Source organism: Bos mutus, chromosome 10 (genome assembly GCF_027580195.1).
Source record: "Bos mutus isolate GX-2022 chromosome 10, NWIPB_WYAK_1.1, whole genome shotgun sequence".
Taxonomy (NCBI): domain Eukaryota; kingdom Metazoa; phylum Chordata; class Mammalia; order Artiodactyla; family Bovidae; genus Bos; species Bos mutus.
Window position 1 is genome coordinate 35721137 of NC_091626.1, and position 16526 is coordinate 35737662.

A 16526-nucleotide genomic window follows, 5' to 3' on the forward strand; every position below is an offset into this window, starting at 1 on the left:
GAAAGACTTGAAGCATTTACCAAAAAAACAAGACATAAGAAAAACTGCAGTCATCCAAAATGTGTAACACCAAGTTAAGAAGTTCTAGTCAAATGCAATAAAATATGAAACTGAAATCAGACACAGAGCATTTAAAATAAAAAATGCATTTTTTTTCCGGATGACTGGCTTCCAGATAGAAAACCTCATCACCTTAAAGAACAAGTAAAATTCTCAGTAAAACAGCTATATACAAAATGAAAATGTATTTAACCAAGAACCAGTTAGAAAGCATAATGAAAAATTTTTAACTACAGCATCCTAAGTATGATATAACAAAAACTAATTTCCAAGAAATGTGTAAGATATATGAAAATTCAATAAATTTTAAACTTGTCGGTTTAAAGCAATTCCAAATGAAATACCAAAAAATGTAGTGCTTGGTTGAATCTACGGGGTAATAAGGATGGCCATGTCTTACTTGTTAAGGTGTTTGGGCTTGCTTTGCTATATTACTTGGTTCATAATATCCTGTAATGAAAATTTTCAAATGTACAGACATTTTGAAAGAACTATAGGGTGCTCTTTTGCTTTGGCCAAACTTGGAAGAATAAATGTTTAAAGATTCTAAAACACTTTGAAAAACATAAAGAGCAAAGGAAGACTTGCCCCACTGTGGTAGGCAGAATTCTGAGACAGCCCCCAAATTCCCACCTCATTGTGTGCACCTTTACATGATTTTATCCTCATGGATATGATGAATTTCAATCCTTAGATATATTATATGGCAAAAGGAATTCCGGGGATGTAACTAAGATCTCAAATTGGTTGATTTTGAGTTAATAAAAAGGGAAATTATCTAAGTAGACCAAACTTAAACAGGTAGGAGCCCTTAAGAAAGCAAGAGATTCAAAAAGATTTTCTCCTACTAGCACTGAAAAAGATGAAAAACAACTGTGAGTTCTAAATCAGCAAGAAACCTAATTCTACCAATAATATGAATCAGCTTGAAAGACAACCCCCAAATCTCACTAACATGGACCCACAGCACCTGCTGACACTTTGATCACAGCCACATGCAATCTGAGTAAAAGATCCAAGTAACCCATGTCCAGACTAATAATATGCAGACACTGATAATAAATAAGATAAAGTGGATACTGTTTTAAGCCACTTAAGTGTGTGGTAATTTAATGCATAGCAATAGAAAATAAATATATGACTAATACTAAAACATATCATGAATTTAAATGAATAAGAAAGTGATGTGCTTAAATAACTGAAATACAGATTAATGGAAGAGAAAGGTCAGTGGACCAAAAATCCTAGAATGTTAATCTAAAACATCAATAGGGGAAAAAAAAAAGACTAATGAATAAATTATGCTGGGCCAACTGATTTACTAGTTGAAAAAAATGGAGTAAAGATTCTTTTACTGTTCCTTACAAATAAAATACATTCCACATGGATTGTGATTACATGTAAATATTGAAGCTACCAAAAAATTAGAATATAAATAAATATATATATAAAGCTTTGTGTTGATTTAGGACTTCCTAAGTAGCACAGCAATTGAAAATTGGCAGAACATCATTAAAATATTTTACTGCTCAAAGATTAAGCTTACTTCACATAAAGCAACCCAAATGTCCATCAACAGATGAATGGATAAAGATGTATGTGTACACACACACACGCACACACACACACACACACAAACACAATGGAGTATTACTCAGCCATTAAAAAGAATGAAATCCTGCCATATGCAATAATGTGGATGGACCTAAAGAGTATTATACTTAGTGAAATAAGTCAGACAAAGACAAAAACTCAGTTATTTATATGTAGAATCTAAAACATAAAATGAATGCACATAACAAAGCAGAAACAGTCTCACAGATACAGTAAACAAACTTGCGATTTGAAAGAAGGAAGTAGGAAGAAGCAATATACAGGTATAGGATCAAGAAAAAAGGTACTCGATGAGATGGATCTCACTGATACCTTCAGGACATTCCATCCAAATGTAAAAGAATACACCTTCTTCTCAAGTGCACCTGGAACATTCTCCAGGATAGACCACATCTTGGGTCACAGATCAAACCTCAGTAAATTTAAGAAAGTTGAAATCAAGCATATTTTCTGACCACAACACTATGAGACTAGATATCAATTAGAAAAAAAAAAAACTGTAAGAAACACAAACACATGGAGATTAAACAACGCATTTCTAAATAACCAACAGGTTACTGAAGAAACAAAAAAACAAAATTTCTAGAAATGACAATAAAAACATGACAACTCAAAAACTATGGGATGCAGCAAAAGCAGTTCTAAGAGGGAAGTTCATAGCAATACAATCCTATCTCAAGAAGCAAGAAAAACATTGACTAGACAACCTAATCTTACACCTAAAACAACTGGAAAAAGAAGAACAAAAAACCCCCAAAATAAGTAAAAGGAAAGAAATCATAAAAATCCAAGCAGAAATAAATGAAAAAGAAATGAAAGAAATAATAGTAAAGATTAATAAAACTAAAAGCTGGTTTTTTGGGAAGATAAACAAAACTGACAAACCTTTAGCCAGACTCAAAAAAAAAAAAAGAGAAGAATCAAATCAACAAAATTAGAAATGAAAAATGGGAGGTTACAATAGACAATGCAGAAATACAAAGGATTATAAGGGACTATTAAGAGCAACTATATGGCAACTAAATGGATAACCTGGAAGAAATGGACAGATTCTTAGAAAACTTCAATCTTCCAAGCCTGAACCAGGAAGAAATAGAAATTATGAACAACCCAATTACAAGCACTGAAATTAAAGCTGTGATCAAAAATCCACCCAAAATACAAAAGCCCAGGACCAAATGGCTTCACAGGAGAATTCTATCAAGCATTTAGAGAAGAGCTAATGCCTATCCTTCTAAAACTCTTTCAAAAAATTGCAAAGGAACACTTCCAACCTCATTCTACAAGGCCACCAGCATGCTGACACCAAAACCAGACAAAGACAACAAAAAAAGAAAACTACAAGCCAATATCACTGATAAAGACAGATGCAAAATTCCTCAACAAAATTTTAGCAAACAGAATTCAAAAACACATCAAAAAGCTCATACACCATGATCAAGTTGGGTTTATTCCAAGAATGCAAGGATTCTTCAGTATATGAAAATCAATCAATGTGATACACCATAATAACAAATTGAATGATAAAAACCATATGATCATCTCAATAGATGCAGGAAAAGCCTTTAACAAAATTCAGCATCCATTTATGATTAAAACTCTTCAAAAAATGGGCACAGAAGGAACTTACTTCAACATCAGTTCAGTTGCTCAGTCGTGTCCAACTCTTTGTGACCCCACGTACCGCAGCACGCCAGGCCTCCCTGTCCATCACCAACTCCCGGAGTCCACCCAAACTCACGTGCATAGAGTTGGTGATGCCATCCAACCATCTCATCCTCTGTCGTCCCCTTCTCCTCCCGCCCTCAATGTTTCCCAGCATCAGGGTCTTTTCCAATGAGTCAGCTCTTCACATCAGGTGGCCAAAGTTTTGGAGTTTCAGCTTCAACATCAGTCCTTCCAATGAACACCCAGGACTGAGCTCCTTTAGGATAGAGTGGTTGGATCTCCTTGCAGTCCAAGGGACTCTCAAGAGTCTTCTCCAACACCACAGTTCAAAAGCATCAATTCTTCAGTGCTCAGCTTTCTTTATAGTCCAACTCTCACATCCATACATGACCACTAGAAACACCATAGCCTTGACTAGACAGACCTTTGTTGGCAAAGTAATGTCTCTGCTTTTTAATATGCTGTCTCGGATGGTCATAACTTTCCTTTCATGGAGTAAGTGTCTTTTACAGACCATATATGATAAGTCTACAGCAAACATTATTCTCAATGGTAAATAACTGAAAGGATTCCCCCTAAGATCAGGAATAAGACAAGGGTGTCCACTTTCACAACTATTATTCAGCATAGTTCTGGAAGTCCTAGCTACAGCAATCAGAGAAGAAAAAGAAATAAAAGGAATCCAGATTGTAAAAGAAGAAATAAAGTTCTTACTGTTTGCAGATGACAAGATACTGTACAAGAAAACCCTAAAGACAGTATTAAAAAATTACTAGAGCTAATCAGTGAATTTAGCAAAGTTGTAGGATACAAAATCAATACACAAAAATCACTTGCATTTCTATATACTAACAATGAAAAATCAGAAAGAGGAATTAAGGAATCAATCCCATTCACCACTGCAACAAAAAGAATTAAATATCTAGGAATAAACTTACCTAAGGAGACAAAAGAACTGTACACAGAAAATTATAAGACACTGTAGGAAGAATCAATATTGTGGAAATGACTATCCTACCAAATGCAATCTACAGATTCAATGCAATCTCTATCAAATTACCAACAGCATTTTTCACAGAACTAGAACAAAAAATTTCCCAATTCATATAGAAATACAAAAGACCCTGAATAGCCAAAGCAGTGTTGAGAAAGAAGAATGAAGCTGGAGGAAATCAACCTTCCTGACTTCAGATTATACTACAAAGCTACAGTCATCAAGACAATATGGTACCGGCACAAAAACCGAAATATAGACCAATGGAACAAGATAGAAAGCCCAGAAATAAACCCATGCACCTATGGGTACCTTATTTTTGACAAAGGAGGCAAGAACATACAATGGGGCAAAGACAACCTCTTCAATAATGGTGCTGAGAAAACTGGACAGCTACATGTAGAAAAATGAAATTAGAACACTTCTTAACACCATACACAAAGATAAACTCAAAATGGATTAAAGATCTAAATATAAGACCAGAAACTATAAATCATCCTAGGGGAAAATATAGGCAGAACACTCGATGACATAAATCAAAGCAAAATCCTCTATGAACCACCTCCTAGAATGATGGGAATAAAAACAAAAGTAAACAAGTGGGACCTGATTAAACTTAAAAAGCTTTTGCACAGTAAAGGCAACTATAAGCAAGATGAAAAGACAAGCCTTCAGAATGCAAGACAATAATAGCAAATGAAAAACTGACAAAGGATTAATTTCCAAAATATACAAGCAGCTCATACAACTCAATGCCAGAAAAACAAACAACTCAATCAAAAAGTGGGGAAAAGACCTAAACAGACATTTCTCCAAAGAAGACATACAGATGGCTAACAAACAGATGAAAAGATGCTCAACATCTCTCATTATTAGAGAAATGCAAATCAAAACTACAATGCCATATCACCTCGCACCAGTCAGAATAGCCATCATCAATAAGTCTATAAACAATAAATGCTGGAGAGGGTGTGAAGAAAAGGGAATGCTCTTGCTCTGTTGGTGGGAATGTACATTGATACAGCCACTATGGAAGATGAGATGGAGATTCCTTAAAAAACTAGGAATAAAACCACCGTATGACCCAGCAATCCCACTCCTAAGCATATACTCTGAGGAAATCAAAACTGAAAAAGACACATGTGTCCCATTGTTCATTGCAGCACTATTTACAATAATTAGAACATGGAAGCAACCTAGATCTCCATCGACAGATGAATTGATAAAGATATTGTGGTACATATACAAAATGGAATATTACTCAGCCATAAAAAGGAACAAATTTGAGTCAGTTCCAATGAGGTGGATGAACCTAGAACCTGTTATACAGAGTGAAGTAAGTCAGAAAGAGAAAGTAAATATCATATTCTAACATATATATATGGAATCTAGAAAAATGGTACTGAAGAACTTGTTTACAGGGCAGCAATGGAGAAACAGACATAGAGCACAGATTCATGGACATGAGGAGAGGGGAGGAGAGGGTGAGATGTATGCAAAGAGTAACATGGAAACTTACATTACCATATGTAAAATAGATAGCCAATCAGAATTTGCTGTATGGTTCAGGAAACACAAATAGGGGCTCTGTATCAATCTAGATTGGTGGAATGGGGCGGGAGATGGGAAGGAGGTTCAAAAGGGAGGGGATATGTGTATACCTATGAATGACTCATGTTGAGGTTTGACAGAAAACAACAAAATTTTGTAAAGCAATTATCCTTCAATAAAAAATAAATTAATTAAAAAGAAAAAAGGTACTATGTATAAAATGGATAAGGAACAAAGATATATTGTACAGCAAAAAGAAACATAACCATTATTTTGTGATAACTTTAAAGGGAATACAATCTATAAAAATACTCAATCATTATGCTGTAACTAGAAATTAACATAATATTGTAAATCAACAACATTTCAATTAAAATAAAAACAGGTACAAAATCAATGATGCCCATTAAAAGTCCAAAAAAGAAAAAAAAGGAAATATCATTATTTTGAATAATTTCACATCATAAGCAATATAAGATAAACTTTACATTTTGAAGGTTAGTAGTCATATGATATGGCTGACATAAAAATAAGTAAAAATATTACTCCAGTAGAAAAGAGAATGTGGGGCAAAAACAGACAATTGAAAATTCATAATAGGGAGTAAAAGAGGGAAAGAAATTACTGAGTCTATGCCACAATCATAAAGGTAAAGAGTTTCCTAAGGAAATGAAACAGCACAAGCAATGGCACAAAACTGTGAGACACCATGAGGTTCTTAAGAAACACCACGATGAGAGGACTGGGGCATATGGCCAGGAAGGTAGATAGGGGTCAGATTATGCAGATAATGATGAGCCACTGAAGGATATTACTAATATAGAGACATGGCCAGATTGATATATTAGAAAGTTTTCTCTGGCAACAATGAGGAAGGCTTAAGGAGGAAGACAAAAAGAATGTTAAAAAATTTTTAGAATATGTTCAATATCTCATCTCAAATTCGTGACATATAAAATTCCAATTTATCAATTTTTAAGAGCAAAAGAATGACCAAGAAAAGTAGCTGCAAGTTTGGCATATACCTTCCAAATTTCAGACAATAAAGCTACAGTAATCAAAACAGCATGGTACAGGCACAAAAACAGACATGTAGATTAATGGAACAGAAGAGAGGGCCCAGAAATAAACCCACACATCTCTGGTCAATTAATCTTCAACAAAAATGGCAAGAATATACAATGAGAAAAGACAGTCTCTTCAGTGAGTGGCTGGAAAAGCTAGACAGCCAAACATAAATCAATGAAATTATAACACTCCCTCAAACTCTAAACAAAAATAAACTCAAAATGGTTTAAAGACCAACATATAGGACATGAAAAAATTAAAATTCCTAGAAGAGAACACAGGCCAGACATTCTTGACATAAATTGTAGCAATATTTTCTAAAATCAGTCTCCCAAGGCAAAAGAAATAAGCAAAAGTAAATGAATGGGACCTAATCAAACTTAAATACTTTTGCGCAGTAGAGGAAACCATAAACAAAATGAAAAAACAGCCTACCAAATGGGAGAAAATACTTGCAAACAATGGAACCAACAAGCAGTTAGTATCTAAAATACACGAACCACTCACACAACTCAGTATCAAAAACACAAACAACCTAATCAAAAAATAGGCAAAGACCTAACTAGACATTTCTCCAAAGAAGACATACAGCTAGCCAACAGCCACACGAAAAGATGCTGAACACTGCTAATTACTAGAGAAATGCAAATCAAAATCACAATGAGGTATCACCTCATACATGTCAGAATGGCTACCATTAAAAAGCTTACAAATAACAAATGTTGGAGAGGGTGTGCAAAAAAGGGAACCCTCCTACACTGTTGCAAAGTAAGTTGGTGCAGCCACTATAGAGACTATATGGAGGTTCCTAAAGAAACTAAAATTAGAGCTACCATCAGTTCAGTTCAGTCACTCAGTCGTGTCTGACTCTTTGCGACCCCATGAACCGCAGCATGCCAGGCCTCCCTGTCCATCACCAACCACCAGAGTCCACCCAAACCCATGTCCATTGAGTTAGCGATGCCATCCAACCATCTCATCCTCTGTTGTCCCCTTCTCCTCTGCCCTCAATCTTTCCCAGCATCAGGGTCTTTTCCAATGATCAGCTCTTGGCATCAGGTGGCCAAAGTTTTAGAGTTCCAGTTTCAACATCAGTCCTTCCAATGAACACCCAGGACTCATCTCCTTTACGATGGACTGGTTGGATCTTCTTACAGTCCAAGGGACTCTCAAGAGTCTTCTCCAACACCACAGTTCAAAAGCATCAATTCTTCAGTGCTGAGCTTTCTTTATAATTCAACTCTCACATCCATACATAACTACTGGAAAAACCATAGCCTTGACTAGACAGACCTTTGTTGGCAAAGTAATGTCTCTGCTTTTTAATATGCTGTCTAGGTTGGTCATAACTTAAGGAGTAAGCGTCTTTTAATTTCATGACTGCAATCACCATCTGCAGTGATTCTGGAGCCCCAGAAAATAAAGTTGACCACTGTTCCCACTGTTTCTCCATCTATTTGCTATGAGTGATGGGACTAGATGCCATGATCTTCGTTTTCTGAATGTTGAGCTTTAAGCCAACTTTTTCACTCTCCTCTTTCACTTTTATCAAGAGGCTCTCTAGTTCTTCTTCACTTTCTGCCATAAGGGGGGTGTCATCTGCATATCTGAAGTTATTGATATTTCTCCCGGCAATCTTGATTCCAGCTTGTGCTTCTTCCAGCCCAGCGTTTCTCATGATGTACTCTGCATAGAAATTAAAGAAGCAGGGTGACAATATACACCCTTGACGTACTCCTTTTCCTATTGGAACCAGTCTTTTGTTCCATGTCCAGTTCTAACTGTTGCTTCCGGACCTGCATACAGGTTTCTCAAGAGGCAGGTCAGGTGGTCTGGTATTCCCATCTCTTTTAGAATTTTCCACAGTTTATTGTGATCCACACAGTCAAAGGCTTTGGCATAGTCAATAAAGCAGAAATAGATGTTTTTCTGGAACTCTCTTGCTTTTTCGATGATGCAGCAGATGTTGGCAATTTGATCTCTAGTTCCTCTGCCTTTTCTAAAACCAGCTTGAACATCTGGAATTTCACAGTTCACGTATTGCTGAAGCCTGGCTTGGAAAATTTTAAGAATTACTTTGCTAGTGTGTGAGATGAGTGCAATTGTGTGGTAGTTTGAACTACCATATGATCCAGCAATCTTACACCTAAGGATATATGTGCACCCACAATGAAACATTACTCAGCCATAAAAAAGAATGAAATATTGCCATCTGTGACATGGATGGACCTAGAGAATATCATACTAATTCAGACAAAGACAAATATGTATCACTTACAATGTAGAATCTAAAAAATAATACAAATGAATCCAGAGACAAAGCAGAAACACAGTCACAGACACAGAAAACAAACTTATGGTTACCAAAGGGGAAAGAGAACAGAGAGGGATAATTAGGAATATGGGACTAACATATGCAAACTACTATACATAAAATAGATAAGCAATAAGGATTTACTATATAGTACAGGGAATTATATTTCATATTTTATAATAACCTATAATGGAAAATAATCTAAATATTTATTTGTTATTGTTCAGTTGTTAAGTTGTGTCCGACTCTTTGTGACTGCAGCACACCAGGCTCCACGGTCCTCTACTATTTCCCAGAGTTTGCTCAAATTAATATCCACTGAGCCAAAGATGCTATCTATCCATCTCATCCTCTGCTGCCCTTTTCTCCTTTTGCCTTAAATCTTTTCCAGCATCAGGGTCTTTTCTAATGAGTCAGCTTTTTGCATCAGGTGGCCAAAGTATTAGATATTCAGCATCAGTCTTTCCAATGAATATTTAGGGTTGATTTTCTTTAGGATTGACTTGTTTGATCTCCTTACAGTCCAAGAGAGTTTTAAGAGTCTTCTCCAACATCACAATTCTAAAGTATCAGTTCTTCAATGCTCAACCTTCTTTATGATCCAACTCTCACATCCATACATGACTACTGGAAAAACTATAGCTTTGACTATACAGAACTTTGTTGGCAAAGTGATGTCTCTGCTTTTTAACACGCTGTATAGGTTAAGCTGACTCACAGTTCTGTATATCTAATACTCTAAATTAACTAAACTTTCAAAAGAGGGAAAGGAAAGAAAGGGGGAAGAAAAGGAGGGAGTAAGAGAGAGAGAGAAAAAGAGAGAAAGGAAAGGAAAGAGGAAGGAAGGGAGGGAGAGAGGGAGGAGGGGAGAGAGAGAGAAAGAGACAGACAGAAAGAAAGAACTGAAGGAAGAAAAGAAGGAAAAAAGAAGGGAAGACAAAAAATCTCCATGGTTATAATGAAGGTAGATAGGTGGATCTTCTATTTTAGGGGAACTATACCCTATCCTATTCCCTGAAGAATGAACATTTTAATTGCTTTGCCAATAACCATACGGATTTGTAACAGGTCAGTTACTTCTGTTCGGCAATCTGATTTTTATCTATGTCATCTATGGCCACAAAAGAAAACAAAATTGACAGGTGCTGATGGAGATCAAACAAGAAACTTTCTTCTAATTATCATCAGGTTCTAGTTAACTGAGTTAATCCAATACTGTCATTACGACCACAGTTTTTTTCACGATTGATTTCACAATAATAAGAAAATGATCTCATCAACTGGTTAGGAAGTACTCTAGATATTAAACTATTACAGTTTGTTTATTTAAAGCTCTACTAGTTGATAGCATGGAACTTACATATGTTACCAGAAGAGACAGAAATGAATGTATGCACTTGGCTAAAACATTCTACCACAGAGAAACATACAAAAATGTTCTACAGAAATGAAGATTAAAATTTTATTCTACAGCAATCTGGTAGCAAATGGTTCACTTAAATTCACAAATAAGGAAAAGTGAAAAATATACATCTTGCTTAAAGATTATAGCTTATCCTATAAAATGTTTTTCCTTATTTCTGTAGTAGGTTCATGAATGAAATGTTCATATTAAATAAATCAGATATTTAAAACGGTAGTGATATTTGACTAAATAATACGATGAATTAAATTGATAAATGCTTGTAGTTTATATGAGTTAAGGGAAATACTCTTCTTTGGCTGGGAAGTAGTAAAATATTAACTACAAAGCCAGTTGATTATTAAAAAGACACTTTCAGAATGCCAATCAATGAGACTTTACTAAACTAACCACTAAAGCAGCAGTCTGGGGAATGTCAATTAGCAGTTAAGTTTCTCCAGTGCTTGCTCCCACTAGCACAGAATTAATAAAACATGTTTACATATTGCCTTGAGCAAACCTGAAGAATACTGCCAGTGCAATCTGAACTATAATTACATATTCATAATACCCTCCTTAATGAGAAATTTTCATTTATTCTTCATCTACTTCCCAAGTTTAACTAACTTTAGGAAAAATTCCAGTAAAAATTACCTAAAATCTCATGGCAATGTACTTTCAGTTTTATCCTTTTTCCAATTACACATGACACAAATGTAGTTCTTTGAAGACAAAATGCCTCCCAAGACCTTATTCCACATACTCCCAAAATTATATAATTAAAATTATTTTGAAAGTGTCTACATCCATAGTTTTGCACCAACTAATGTGAAGCTACAAAAAGCAGTATTCTTAACTTCATCATGTCATACAGATTTCAAAACAGATATAAGAAGTGGAGATAAGGTAGTTAATTAATTATCTATTTGCCTGTAGAAAAACTGAACTTGTCTCCTCTATAGGATAACATAATATAAAATGGAAAATTTGTTGTAACAGTAAAAGAGAAGAATAGAAGTTAAGAGTTTTATGGGAAGGAAGAGAGCCCACTATAAACGGATACCTTAGGCTTAGCAGATGCAATCTTCGAACAAAGAAAGATATGGACAAACCTTAGAAGAGATGTGTAACTACTATACCTTAAGTCAACTAAAGTTTATATTCCTTGTACCTTAAAAGTAGAACCTCTGTAGATACCAAATTATTCTTTGCAAAGTCACTTCACTGAGCAACTTCTTCCATTTCTTTCCAAGTGTTTCTGAAAATCAGATTACATCTTATATCTATAGTAATTATTAAAAAAGAAGAAAGCATATGGCTTCAAATAATAATTCCAGAAAAGAAAATGAACTAGTAAAGTAAGAAATTAATTTAGGATTTATTTTGGCAAATGCTAAGTATGAAGTCATAACATGTCATCAAAGAGACCACCTGAGCTAATTAATCCTGGTTCCCAAAATGAAATTGTCTGTATAGAATTCAATCCATTTCTTAAGATAAAAGTCTGGACAGAAGGAAGGTGTGAGACACCTTTTATTTTGGTAGATACTTTTACATCAAGAAAAAGTCAACGATTCTTTAGGAATTCTGACATCACTATTGACAATCTAGAAATTTCTCCACCAGTGAGCCACAGAAAGCTGAAATTTATAGTCAATCGTGAAATACATACAAACTGGTAATCTAAACAGTTTGTCCTCTTAACTGTTGTGGATACAGAATATATTGCACAGTCTTTGTTGAGAGAGACGAAAATATACTTCTAGAATCCTGGAACTAACTATATTCTAAATACTCAGTAATAATTGAAAGTCCCTCAACCACTAAAACAAAATAAAATCATGATCCTGTATCCTTTATTTAGATTCAAATAAAATTTTACGTAAAAAAACCCCTCCAGCACTCCAGGCCTTATACTAGGTACAACAGATTATGGCTGGAAGAATTTGAAGCCTATGATACATGGATGATAACTTCAGGCACAACAAAACTGAGATGAAACTACAGACTTGATACTCAACTCTCTACATTAATGGCCTGACAGAAAAAGGGACATAAATATTTCTGGCAATCAATTTTATTTATCTCAAGTCTCTACTGTTTTGTTGCACAACCTATCCAATATTCAAACAAAATTACAATAAACACAAGAAAGCAAGAAAAACAAATCTAATATTAAGTCATAAAGTAATCAACAGAATTGAACCCAGACATGCTGAAACTATCAAAGAGGCACTCGAAAATAACACGATTAATAAGCTAAAGGAATTAGTGGAAAAAGTGGATAATATGTACAAATAGGAAATTTCAACAAAAAGATGGAGATTACCAAGGGGAGTGAAATGGAAATGCTATAAGTGAAAACTGCTATATCAGAAAGAATACCTTTGATGAGCTTATCAGCAAGAACGGCACAGAAGAATAAGTAAACTGTAAGGATAGGACAAGAAGAATTATCCAAACTTTCAAAACATAAACTCAAGAGAAGATTGAAAAAACACAAAATAGAGCATTCAAGACTGTAAAACAACATCAGAAGGTTTTACATATGTGAAATCAGAGTCTCAAAATGAAAATACAGAGAAAATGGGGCCAATTATTTAATACTTTTGTTATCACAAACTCTATTGGGAATTTTAGGCTTCGTTTTTCTTCTCTACTTTATGCTTGGAGGTTACAGGACTTTTAAAGAGACTATAAAACTAGAGAAAATAGTGTATAAGTAAATTACCTATGATTTTAACAGTAATTTCAACTTGGAGCCTCCATGTTCATATGCAAAATACAATGCACTATGTTCAAAGTTGTAGTTGTGGTTTTGAAGATGCGTGTAGGTTTTACCATCTGTTTCATCTATCTTCTTTTTGTTGTCGGGGCCCTTTTCTACATTTTTTTTTTTACTTCACTTCACTGTATTCATTATTTTCCTTTCATATTATACTCTTTAAGCTATTTTATTTTATTAAGAAATAACTGTTTTTAGATTATTCAATAGTTTAGATTGAGACAGCAGATCAAGATCCAATGTGCTCCATTCAACAAAGTTTGTACCTATACTTTCCAATTACACAAATACCCATGTGTTCGCCCAAGACAAAATATGATTATCTACATGGCTCACAAAAGCCATAATCCCAAGTTCGTTTCCAAAATGGATGCTACAGCTTCTGAGCCATTAGGCCTGTCCTGTATCATACCCTTTGACAAAATATATTTTACAGCTCATTTCTCATAAATATAACTGCACTGTACTTAACTGATAGTAAATCTGCTCTTTTTCATGACAAGGAGTTCAATTCTATTTTCATGGCTTACAGCTGACTATTAATAAATGAAGCCCCTATTTCTAAAAAATACAAAGTGAGCAAAAATGAAGAGCTACTTCAGTATGTCTGCCAATGACATTCTTAAAAGGGAACTAGTACAATTCAATTTCAAAAGACCTAATAAGACAGTAGGAAAAAGTAATATATTAACTTAGCATTAAGCACCATTCGTTTCTCACAAAAGAGTTAAGTTCTATAAACTCAGAATCTAGCAGTGTTAAAGTGTCAGTTAAAAACAGAAACAACAAAGCCCTAAACATCAGCTCCTCAATGAAAAGTTCTTCTGGACACTTACCCGAGTCTTCCTAGCATCTCAAGCTCAGGAACCTGTGGTCCACATGTCTCTATCTGCAGTGGTTGGTATTCATACAGAGCTTCTTCAAGTTTTTGAATGGGTGCTAATGAAATATGCTGACCCTGTTAGAAAAATGAAAGAAAATAATACTTGTAAATATTACTTTCATATTACTACTTATTTGCAGTTTTTAAAGATGAGCTAAATTTCTTCACGTTAAAAATATTACCTGTTTTTCATTGTATTACTGAAATCCACATTATATAATTAACACACAGCGACAAATAATTTAAAGGAAGAAAATCAAATCCATCATTAAATTCAAATTTAGCCTTAAAGAGTAGTTGTTCAATGTCAGTGGTGAAAGTGAAAAGTGTTAGTCGCTCAGTCATGTCTGACTCTGCGATCACATGGACTACAGCCTGCCAAGCTCCTCTGTCTATAGGATTTTCCAGGCAAGGATACTGGAGTGGGTAGCCATTTCCTTCTCTGGAGGATCTTCTCGACCCAGGGATCAAACCTGGGTCTCCTGCACTGCAGGCAGATTCTTTACCATCTGAGTCACCAGGGAAGCCCAATGTCAACGGCAGAATTCACCAAATATATAAGCATAATCTGTTCTCACATTTTCCTATTACAATTTTGATAATTTGTGCTTTCTTGAAAGTTTTAGATAGGGAGCACAGTAATGAAATCATTATGTGCAAAGTTTTGCCACAGAATGTCTATTCTGAGTCTATAATGGAAGTAAACTTACTTATCAAATGTGTGTATTTGATGTCTACTTACACACACACACACAAAATGAGAAAAGTTTATGCAAAAACTAAGTTGGATACAATATCCACATATTTTTCTGAAAAGTACTACTGGAAAACTAAAATTAAAAGACCATATTTGATTAAAAATATACAAAATAAAATGCCACTCAGCAACATAGCACCATTACATTGAGATTTCCATATTTATAATCTGAGCCTAGAATTCTAATTTTTGAATATGTGTATTTTTTTTACAGTCCATGTTTTCTGATTCTAACTACAGTTCTGTTACTTTTCTTGGTATAGTTCTCATCAGTTTCTCTATGTCCTAACTTTCTAATAAAAACTAGTTTTTACAGTTATTAGTTCCAATATTTTCTAATTTTTAATTTATTTCTCTTATTACCTCCCTTAGTTTCCTTTTCTTTTTCCCCTATATTACTAAGTTGGATACATAAAGCAATTGTTTTCTCTTTTATTTAAAGGAGGAGGAAAAAAAGGTAAAAACCATGACTTACAAGTGCAGCTGAGGCAGTGACGAATGAGACACTGAAGATGTCTGTATATGACTCATGGTTTTTCTCTTCAACAACTTTAATATGCTGTAACATTATCTTAGCTAGTTTACCATAATATTAATAGCTTCTCTGACACTGGGACCTCACAAGTCCATCACCAAATCTGGGGAAAGGACTTGAAAAAACATTTCTCCAGAGATACACAAATGGCCAATAAGCACAAGGAAAGATGACTAACATCACTACTCATTAGGGAAATCCAAATCAAAACTATAATGATATACAGTCATCCCTCAGTATCTCTAGGGCTGGAGGAGAGGTCTGGTGCCACGATCCAGATACCAAAATTCGCAGATGCACAAGTCTCTTATATAAAATGGCATACTAGTACAGTCAGCCCACTCCATCCCCAGATTCCTCATCCCTGGGTTCTGCGTCCACAAACTGACCAAACCCAGATGGAACTTCATGGTTGGCTGAATCCATAGATGTGGAAGCCACAAATACAGAGGGCCCCACTGTGGCACTTCACACCCACAGCTATTTAGGATGTCTATTATCCAGAACAAAAACAAAAAACACATAAAATAACAAGTACTGGCAAGGATGTGGAGAAACTGGAACTCACGTGCATTGCTGATGCGAATGTAAAATGGTGTTACTGTGGAAAATAGATAGCAATTCCTCAAAAGATTAAATATAAAATTACCACATGAGCCGGGCTTTCCTGGTAACTCAGACGGCAAAGAATCCACCTACAATGCAGGAGACCCAGGTTCGATCCCTGGGTTGGGAAGATCTCCTGGGGAAGGGACTGGCTACCCACTCTAGTATTTCTGCTTGGAGAAATCCATGGACAGGAATAGACAGGCTACAGTCATGGGGTTGGAAAGAGTCGGACACAACTGAGCAACTAACACTTGCACCTGCACTACCATATGAGCTAACAACTCCG

The 16526-nt window shown here is 35.1% G+C and overlaps 1 protein-coding gene across 2 annotated transcripts in view; it reads right to left on the minus strand.

The window, feature by feature from the left end:
• Nucleotides 1-16526, minus strand: part of MNAT1 (MNAT1 component of CDK activating kinase) — a 210409-nt gene that overhangs the window by 62497 nt on the left and 131386 nt on the right. For both annotated transcript variants that reach the window (XR_011465630.1, XM_005890687.2), the window contains one exon: nucleotides 14293-14414. Coding sequence is in view for 1 of the 2 variants with exons in the window: in XM_005890687.2 (XP_005890749.1) it covers nucleotides 14293-14414 (122 nt within the window). In the remaining variant the exon portion in view is untranslated. The remainder of the gene's footprint in view (nucleotides 1-14292; nucleotides 14415-16526) is intronic.